The 11071-nt window shown below is 29.8% G+C and overlaps 2 protein-coding genes across 2 annotated transcripts; both read right to left on the bottom strand.

Annotated features, from left to right (window-relative positions):
- On the bottom strand, window positions 1-384 carry LOC120580692 (uncharacterized). The gene has a single exon (XM_039834757.1). The coding sequence runs from the start codon at window positions 382-384 to the stop codon at window positions 1-3; it is 384 nt and encodes a 127-aa protein (XP_039690691.1).
- Window positions 385-6069: 5685 nt separating this feature from the next.
- On the bottom strand, window positions 6070-7633 carry LOC11431782 (ribosomal protein S19, mitochondrial). The gene is made up of 2 exons (XM_003616830.4): window positions 7607-7633; window positions 6070-6666 (listed from the first exon to the last, which is right to left on the bottom strand). Exon 2 carries the CDS (start codon window positions 6659-6661, stop codon window positions 6281-6283), a length of 381 nt encoding a protein of 126 aa, XP_003616878.2. The 5' UTR covers window positions 6662-6666; window positions 7607-7633; the 3' UTR covers window positions 6070-6280.
- Window positions 7634-11071: the final 3438 nt, after the last annotated feature.

The following is an 11071-nucleotide window of genomic DNA, read 5'->3' as shown; positions in this document are numbered from 1 at the left end:
TTACGACGACCCAGTATCACCGGAGAAGGAGGCATGGTGGTTGAGATCCGAGTGGAAGAAGCACGGTGGTGGTTGTGTAAGTTGGTCGGAGAAGAAGGATGTAGTGGTGGTGGTGGTGAGAAAAACGTTGGTGATGGCTAAGGATGGTGAGATCGGAGAGCCATGGTGGTATGTGAACAGCGACGCGGGATCTGAGAAGAAGACTAAGGGATGGCAGTGGTTCTTATGTGAACGGAGATTGGAGTGGATATGAGGAGAGGGATGGTGGTGGTGATGTTGTGATGGAAGAAGGCTGAGAGGTGGTGGTGGTGTTGGTGCAAACTGAGAAGGAGGAGGAGCGAAATGACGACGATTGTTGGTGGTCAATGGTCGGGGAGGAGCCATGGTTGGTGGTTGTAGTTATGGGTGGGACGAGAAAGAAGCAGTGGGGACTGGGGAGGAAGAGAAGAGAGAGAAAGAGGGAAAAGAAAAAAAATACTGTATTTTATACGGTGGTGTCTGTATTGTGTTTGATATTATGTGTTCAGTTATCATAACTCTTAGTCTATTAGATGATTTGTCCATTTTCTTCTTTAATTTTCTTCATCCTTTTTAACTTTTTGAAATTCTAAAATTATGATAATCAATTAAAATTTATAAATTGAATCTATAAAATGATTTAACACATTCATTTAATTCAAAAGTTGTTGGGATAAATATGAATCGAGAAAATAAATGAACATAATCACATCATAAGAAAATAATGTGAAAACTCTAAAATTAGAGGAAAGCCACGATTGTTGTCTAATAACGAGATAATAACATTATATAAAAAACTTTTACGACACGTAGACTACTCTCAAATAATTATTGGTCTCGATTCACCCCACCTTTCAAAGCAAATACCTAACTACATCTCCCAGTATCCTAAAACAAGAGTAAATGAAAAGAAAAAAAATCAGATACAAGCTTAAAGTGATTTCACTTTTACATCATATAATAAAGAACTAAAACTCTTATATGCAACATTGGTCTCCTTCATCCTTTACAATTATAAGCAATATAAAACATCTTCGACATGTAATTTTCAATCAATACTAAGAAAAGTCAAAACTCACAAATTAAAACATCATAACAAATATTGTTTTTTTTTCTCTAGAAAACCTAATATTTTGAAAAATGTTTTAGCAATTTATTATAATTGTCTTACTCAATGGGATTGCGATTTGTGCAATTACGTAATCAAAGTATCATAGAGATTTTTAATTCAAACATATATAATTTGAATCCGGGTGCTACAATTCAATTGCATCATTAATTAATCACTTGTACACGTGTTATGTCCAATTAAAACACAAGCTAGCATAAGTTACTAGTACTCCAGTTATATAATTAAAAGCTTGATGGCTTGCTTGCCTAACCCAGGCATGCTACGAGTTTGGATTTTTATGGAAGCTGCTTTAGTTTCCTACATGATTCAGACCTGCTTGAAAGTACATTTTCAAATGGAGAATAACACAACCATATGATTAGATGCAACAATTTTTAATTAAATTATATACTTAACTCACAACCAAATCCCGAATCACTAACGGTCTAAGAACCATATGTGAGCTATGTATGTGTCTTATGAAAAAAATTATATAAGCTATTTGAACTAACTTATAAAAAAAATGTTATATGATGGTAAAAATAAGATATAAGCCAAGCCAGGAAGAAAATGATAGTTATCAAAAATGTATATTTTTTTAGTCTTATGCGCTTATAAACAATTTCCTCAAAACTTGTTCAAAAAACAATTTCCTCAAAATTGTGTCTTACCAAGCAGAGCCTAGAACACTTTTTGATAAGTTAATTCAAGTAGTTTTATATGGTTTATCAGCTTTTATCTCAGTTTTACCTTTGTTATCTTAACTGGAAAACAAATTAAGAATTAATTAAACATATTTTATGTCGCTTCATATTTATAAGATAATTTAATCGTTAATTTTAGCGAATATATCAATTCAATAAGTTAGATTATCTGTTACCAACTATCAATTATCTTATCGATTACATCCTATAAGTTCATGTTATAAACTAACTTATCCATTATTGACAACTTTTTACCAAACAAAATCTTAGGAGATGAATATAACTTAACTCCGTGCGATGACATATCTCTTTTAATATAACCAAAGTTCTGAGTTTGAATTCAACATTGAGAATGCAACAGTGTTAAAACTCCTAGGAAGAACTTGTTATTCATTTGAGTCTCACAATGCTCAAAAGATTAATCTCTGCAATTATGTGCAAATGATACCCGATATATATATATATATATATACCCTATGACATTTGTTAACATAAACTAATGTATAAAAGTACACTAGCTAGATTAATAAAAACAAATGAAGTTAACCCATGAAGTCATGAGTTGTAATTTAGGTACGGAAACCAAGACTATGAGCATGCTTCAATAGTTCAAATGACCACGTAAAGTGCAAAGTACCTCTCCTTATCCAAATTGTTCAATAATAGAGAAAATGCATGTTGCACTATTCAATTATTGTTACGACATAGAGAAAATGTTGCACTATTCAATTATTGTTATGACAGTTGCATTGTTGTGTGGGTAAGAAACAAAATTATTCGGTTTCTTTCTCTCTAAAACATGTTCAGCCGCAAAAATTTTCATAAACTTAACTCAGTTGGTAACGATAATACATAATATATAAGGTCCGGATTCATACTTTCGTATCTCGGACACCATAAAAAAAATATTCAACTGCAAAATTTTAAGGAATTGATTTTTGATTGCATGGCCATTATCAAATGGCTTTCATTATGTGTCACATTATACTTAACTAATTTATCCATATTTTACTCTAATTAATAGTTGAAATTTTTTAAGTGATTGTACTCAACTTTTAAGTCGCTATCAAGTGGTCCTTATTAATCATACACGACAAATTACCTTTTTATATGTAAATAATACGATATTTTATTAAAATATCTATAAAGAATTTAGAAAACCCAAATAAACCCTTAGATTACTCTCTAATAGAAAGAAGAAGATCTCTAATATTTGATATATTAGAGCGTAAGTTCGAACCAATAACTCTATTTTTCAAAATTTAATGTGTCTAAATTTCGTTGTTAGACTCTTAAAACTAATAAAAAATCACCTTAATTTATAAGTGTATCAAAGAAGTTCTCAATTCGATTGTTGAACAAAATTATAAAATTTAAATATGAAACCCAATAGAGACGTTCCAATGGGAGAAACGGTGCAAGAAAGGCCGGTTAGTTTGACTTGAATTGTGAAGAGCGCATGCCTTCTAAATTATTCTGCATAAAACGTACCATTCAAGGCATCACAATGATTTGAGGATATGGATAGGTTTCTGATTAATATTTGTACTTTATGAGTTGGAATGCCTTCTTTGTCAAAGCTCCAACTCACCAACAATAATGGTGGTGAAATTTATAGGATTATGATTTGAGGAAGTAGAACAGTGATAGCAATTGGTAGAGAAGGAAAAATGTAAAATATTTTACAAATTGGTGATATTAGTCATTAGACATTTTACATCCAAAGATATCAATTCAATTTTAAAAATATAGAGAATCTCTTCTTGTTAGCAACACTCATTTTAATAGTATATTTTTTTTTTATCATTCTATCACTTATCGGATAAAAATCATGTGGATCACATTACTTTGTGTGAGACTAAATTTTAAAGTGATTGAATTGATATAATTTTTATTACTTAATAAAAGAATGAGTGTTGCAAAGAAATTGATGACAACACTCTTTACATTGGTGTGTATGTCACCTGTAGGTGTGCATGTATCACCACTCTTTACAAAACATGGTTTTTGATAATTGCTTATTGTGTGTTTACTTTCACCGGGCCAAAAACACTTGAATCCTCCTCTGAAAAAATAATTTGGTATTTTAGTAAAAAAAAAAATAACGGTGATAGTGACCACAAGGAGAAATCCTACATGTGGTCACATGATCATCATTATTTTGGTAACTTTAGTAAAAAAAAAAAAAAAAACGGTGATAGTGACACGTAGAAGTTGAACATTTTGGTCATATAAAAAAAGAGATGATTTGCCTTAAAAATCGAGATGATTTAGCAAAATAACATATTTTATTAAATATCAATTTAAAATTAATATATATATATATATATAATTAAATATCAATTTAAATCTACGAAAATGAGAAGGATGAAATTTTTATTAATTAAAATAATATTAATAGTCATTTTACAAAGGACTCCAAGGAGATTTAAATTACGTACCTTAAACTTGTCAAAAAATAATAATTACGTACCTTTAAATTATAAGGTTACACTTTAACCACTGAATTTGCATCTTAAGTGTGATGTCAGTTTAAAATAGATTATTCTCAATATCTATGTATATATCTCTTAAATCTTGAAAAGAAACTAAAAATATCTTAATTTTTCAAAAGGAATAAATATTTATTTTGTTAAAAAGCCTAATGACAAGAATCATAGAATATATACTACAAAAATATTTTAACTCATTTTTTTGAAAGAACGATATTTTAACTCTTGTCAATTGATTTATTAATAAATTAATTGTTTTTAATGAAAACTATGTGATAGGAGAAGAAATTTAGAATCGTCTTTTCCAAAAAGAAACGTAGAATCGTTCTTTTTGTAGTCAAAGTGTAGAATCGTTATAGGGTCAAAAAGTTTGAAGACTTAGAAAAAAAATTAATGGTAGTACAAAATTTCTGTATGTAAGGCACGTGATTTTTGAGCATGTAGACTTGGGATTATGTTGATTTCATGTGATTGTTCAATAGACATCTTAAATTGCTCACATCTTTTAAAAATGTTGATTGGTAGTTGTGTTCTAATTGGTTGAGGGCCACGTGAACAATCCAAATGGTTTATTGAGTAATCGTCTTAATTTTCAAGTTCAACTGAGTTAGAAACTAGTGATTATTTTTGTCATCCACTTGAGCCAAGTTTGGATACGGTTATTTTTTTGTTGTAGAGAGAGATGTGATAAGCTTAGGATACTTAGGGTTTTCTTAGTACTTAGTACAGCTTGATGTGATCATTCATGCCATAGTTTAAACTTTAATTGTAAAATTTTATCTAGAGCTAGTGATGTTGAAATATAGGTAGTCATACCGATTTTAGCTAGCTAGTATATAAGGTAGAAGGTTGATTTATGTATAACCAACTTGTTCACTTCATTTGAGTTTCTACCCTATGGTGGCTAAACATGTTTGCTAGATGGTTAAAGCTTTGTGCCTTAATTGGCTATGTTGATGTTAGATTTTGCCTTATGGCGGTTAAACATTGGATTGTTGTTTCCTTCAAGTGGTAAAACCTTGAGTTGTGATTTTGCTTGATGGTTCAATTTTTGTTGTTTATTTGACCATTTGGGTTGGTTACTCCTGAGAGTGGAGTATCTTAATTCTTTTGGAGTGAATATTGTGGAGATGCTCGAAGAAGCTTCAAGGGGTTCAAAAGTTGGTGAAAGACTTCTAGTTGCTATGCACCTCAATTGCTACCAATTTAAAGATTGTTTTCTTTTTTACTTTGATTATTTTTTCTATTGTTCGTCCCAAGTTAGAATTGTTGTGAACACCTTCAAGCTTGTGGGAGACTACTGAAATATAGGTAGTTATACGGATTTATTTATAACTAACTTGTTCACTTCTATCATTCTCATTGTTTCCAATACAACATTTCTTAAGCTTTTATAGTCTCCATTTGAGAAAGAAAGACGATTGAAATATCCACAATGTTATATGTCAATTATTCTTTTTTCTTTTTTTGGTGGTGCATATGTCAATTATTCAAAAAGTGAGTTTTTTTTGTGTCCGGAGTTCAAACTTTGGACCTTGCATATATTATGCATTAGCTGAGCTCACGGGACATTCAAAAAGTGAGTTAGTGCACCATAAAGTTTTTTATTGAAATAATATCCAATTAACTATAATTTTCATTTTGATCAAAAAATTTGTTCTAGTCAAAATTCACATCCTCATAACCATAAATCGATAAATCAGTCCATGAGTTAAACTAGAACAACAAAAATGAAGAGATCAAATAGTTAATAAACCCAATTGATTCATCCACATTGATGTAAATACACCAAAAAGAAATCAATATCAAGAAGAGATCAACAATTCTTGTTGTCAATACTCAAAGTTAAATACATCAGATGGAAAGAAGTCATATTCTTAATCCACATTGATGTAAATAAGTAAACTTCTTTTTCAGAATATAAACTATTCAGAAAATCAACCTCCTAAAAAAAATCACTTCTTTTTCTTGAGTTGTTTGACTTTGGCATTAGGTTGGTCTTTGGATTTGCGTTTCCTGGTGAGGGCGAACTCACCAAACTTATGACCCACTTTTCCCTCGGTGATCTTACAACGAATGAAGGTTTTCCCGTTGTAAATCTTGACATGGGAATCAACAAATTCCAGCAAGATAGTAGATCTCCGTGACCAAATGGATTTATTCTTCAGAAGTTCTGGATTCTTTTTCATCTTGTACAGGAATGCATCTATAAAAGCCGGTTTGTGCGACACAAGAGGAGGTGATGATGTCAGCTTCTTAGCAACAGCATTTACAGTGTCACCGGCGATTCCAATAAACTGCTTGTTGAGAACCCTAAGCATATATGTAGGCCTCATTCTTCCTATTCAAACACAATTCAATCAAAATGAGGTTACATATGGAGCATACGAGAAAAGAGATTGGAACATTTCATTTATGAATCACTACTTAGTGACATAACTAACACACGCGCGCGCACACACACACACAGAAACACTTCACTCATACAAAAACAGCAGCATAAAATTATAACTCTCACATCTAGAAAGACCCAAACACAAATTTGCAGCCACATGTATGAACACAATCTCTGAAACCTTATGAACATTCATACCAATTTTAATTCAAAATATAAACTAAAGCAACTCTATGTTGTGAATCACAGCGATTTAGCATGCAATTGTCAATCATGGTGTCGAGTGGAGCTGTGCTCTGCTGCGGCGTTGCCTTTTGCAGGGACGGCTATCGCAGCCACAAATCGTACTAGAATCACATTATATATGTAATAGTTCTACTCTTTTACCAACCTTAATGCAAAAATTTGTAAGATATGACATGAAACTATTTAAACCCAGACTTTTTTCTTAGATTAAATAAAGAGCAAGTGAATCCAACAAACTTAAAATCTGGAAGGAACAAGTGATTCCAACCCTTCAAAGATCCGAATAAACAAATTGATTTACAAGATAGAATGCTACCCCATGCTTCGACCATAACAGGGTAACACGTTACCCGCAAGCCCTTTTCCTCCAACCCAACCCGCTCCAACTGAGCCGCCAATAAAGCACACAAAAACACTAAAACTATCCAACACCAAACCCATAGTTCTATAGCCAACAGCATAGACGAAACCCAAAACCCAATGAAGCCAAACCCAATGTTAAAGCCTAACACTGATTTTAAAGCCAAATCAAGTAAATACGTATATGCAGCAGAACATAAAACAGAAATATATGGAATAAGTTGAGCAAGCTATAAACAAAACATAATAACATTGAAGAAATCACAATGGAAGCACTTACCTTTGTGGGGTTGCGCGACCCAGATTATGGAGATGACCAAACCTTTCTGGGTTTCATTGTAATTTCATTTTAATTTTTTGAGAGGATAAAGTAATTTAATATATTCAACAATTAAATTCTCCTTAATTCAATATCAATGATAGTACAAATTATAGAAACTATTAATATTGGATTAGATTAGATAATTAGACTGTCCTCGTGAGCTTAACTCAATTGGTAAGGACAATGCATTAATATATGCAAGGTCTGGAATTCAAACTCTGACAGCCACAAAAAAAAAAAAAAAAATTAGACTATAAATATTGTTCTCACCAACATGGCAACAATTCCAGAAAAAAAAAATATAATAAGACTATTTTTATATGTATTAGTCTCACGTAACTCAATTGTTTTCAGCACCAAAATAAATTACTTCGATTTTTAGTCCTCTAAAAAAATTTGATCATCACTTTTGATCTCTTCTTTTAACTCAATGCTTGTGTATCTTTTGAAATTTTGAAGTTTTTTTCATAATCATGTTTAAAATATTGTAAGAATCTCTCCAAAAAAAAATTGAATTTTTTAACAAAACAAAATTAAATATAAATTTCTATGTTTAATTCATGTTTTGTAAAAAAATCATTTTTTTTGAGAAATTTTTATAAATTCTAAACATTTCTGCAAAAATTAGAAGGGAACACATGACTTGATCTAATAATTAAACTCTTATGGAGAAACTTAACTCCTTTAAAAAGTTGTTTGGTGATTTAAAAACCTATTAATATAAGAAATTAATTAATATGCACAGTTGATGTAAAAAAAGTTCGCACCTGCATCTAATTAAATCATATCATAAATCATAATGCCATTTTTTTTAACTAGTTTATAAAATTCACATAAATTTTGAACATTCCTAATTAATTACACAATACATTTTATACTATTACTAGCGGAAAGACGACACATTGTTGTTTTGCAGTGCTTAATTGTGTATATATAGAGATATTATTTTGACATATACTATGATTAAATATTTTTGAGAAATAAGATTAAATTATGCTTCAATATTGTTTCTATTATAGTGGGGTTCATATTTTAATGGAATTTGACTATTTTTTATTAATAATTTAAATAATGTTATAAAAAAAGATAAAATAGTAAATAAAATAGTTCAAATCAAGGGTAAAAAGGAAACAAATGAAGGGTAAATAATATAGAAAATGTCGATATTGGTTTACTTTTTAAGGAATTGACACATATTCTACATAGACATAGATTCATCTTTCGGAGCCGTTGTGACTGTTTTCTTTGTGGAAGTATATTTGTCTATTTGTCTTGAAGTTTATCCTAACATCTAGTGAGTTTCATAATCCAACTCATATAAATATTTTATATCGTTTACCACACTTTGATCACACACACACACACACATATATATATATATATATATATATATATATATATATATATATATATATATATATATATATATATATGTCAATTTTAACATATACTATGATAAAAAAAAATTGACATATAAGATTAAAATAAGCTTTAATGTTGTTCATATTATAGTGGGGGTTCATGTAGTAATGGAATTTAATATATTTTTGTTTAATAAATTAAATAGTATTATAAAAAAGATAAAATAGTAAATAAAATAGTTTAAATAGAGCGTAAAAACGAAATGAATGATCGCCAACCTAAATTGATATATATCATCTTTACTACTGTTATAAACAATATAAAAAAATATCAATGTTGATTTACAGAATTAGCTCATATTCTTCATATACGTAGGTTGATCTTCCGTTGTCCATATTATAATATATAAAATTAAGATAATTGTATATCTTCAAGCAAATCTAAGAAAGGGGTAGAAAGTATTAAGCGGTCTAACAATTTCATTGCCCAAAAATAAATAAGTGATAATCATTACCCTTTTGTCAACAAAAAAAAAGGTGTATTGTACCCAAAAAAACAGAACAGTTGCAAAAATAATTCCACAGCCGGGAATCGAACCCGGAATTCATACTCATGAATTTACCTTGTGTGCTACTGTGGATGCTGTGATATGCTTTCGCCAAGCAATATTATATACTAATGTATGGCCATATAATTTTACTCTTTTAGCCATAATTGTTTTCCTTTTTAATTTATAAGATAAGATATATATAACCACTGATTTTTTTTGGTTTCTATATTTAAAGTAAACAGCTCCCTCTTTTTTTTTATTTTTTATAAGAAACAAATAAAAAACTAAGAACAACAAAGTAACTTATGATTCTAAGTTTGCAGTTAGTGAGACTTACCGGTGGAATTCACATATTAAAATAGATCAACTGCTTGACAAAACTAAACTCCAAACTTACGATTCTAAGTTTGCTGTTTTAATTTTTTTTTTTAACAAAACATAATTAAATACAAATTTTTATGTTTTTGGCACATAAAAGTTCATATTTTGTCCAAAAAAAAATTGGAGAGATTTTTATAATATTCTTTACATTTCTATAAAAATTTGAAAGGAACAGATGACTTAACTTTAAAGTAGAGAACAAAAGTGGTGATTGAAAACTTTTAGTGATTAAAAATCAAAGAAATTTTATAGAAGAACTAAAACCAAAAGTTGAAATAGTTATGAGGACCAAGAACACATTTAACCTAAAATTAAATTGGAGAGATGGCTTCAAAAATAAAATCCAGTTGGCTTACATATTTTTTAGTGATCCACCGATTTGGTAGTATGAACATTTTAGTGAGGAGGGATACATCGAACCCACGAGTAACTTTGCATATAGTTACTCCGTTCAATAATTCGTTATCGGCATTATATTTCTCCAATTTGACCGTTAAATTAAAAGTTCTCATTGAGAAGATCAATTATAAAAATGTTTATAGAATTTTAAAACTGTATGATTGTTTATTTGATGACTTCAATTGAACGTACGACAAACTTTTAAAAAAAACTATTGAATTTAAACGGTCTAATTACATAACTACAATTGTCGAATTTCTTTATAAAAAAAATTGTGGAGTTGATCTACTAAATGAGAACTTTTAATTTAACGATTGGCTTGAATATATTGTTGATAACAAATTATTAGACGAACCAATTTGGATTGATCTAGTGGTATTGACTTGAGACCTGAGAGTTCGCTCCTCTTCAAATTAATTTAGTTTCTTTAAAAAAAATGATAAGAGTTTTACTTTCTCTCTTAAAGGACAGACTAGAAAAAACAGTATAAATTCTAAATAAATTTAATTCTCGTAATCTAGTCAATAGAATTTTATGTTTAGCTAAGGAGATAGTAATGGTATGAATATTTCAATTTGGTCAGTCAATATTTTTAAATGTTTCCCATGTTTATTCTTCTTCTCACTAATACCACTAGAAAAATGAAAAGAGATTTCGTTAGTAAAGAACGCTACAGATCTCATTATTGTCTTCACAAAAGTAGGAGATGTTTTGGTACACAATGATGAAAC

Source organism: Medicago truncatula, chromosome 5 (genome assembly GCF_003473485.1).
Source record: "Medicago truncatula cultivar Jemalong A17 chromosome 5, MtrunA17r5.0-ANR, whole genome shotgun sequence".
Taxonomy (NCBI): Eukaryota; Viridiplantae; Streptophyta; class Magnoliopsida; order Fabales; family Fabaceae; genus Medicago; species Medicago truncatula.
This window is presented reverse-complemented; position numbering and strand designations above follow the sequence as displayed.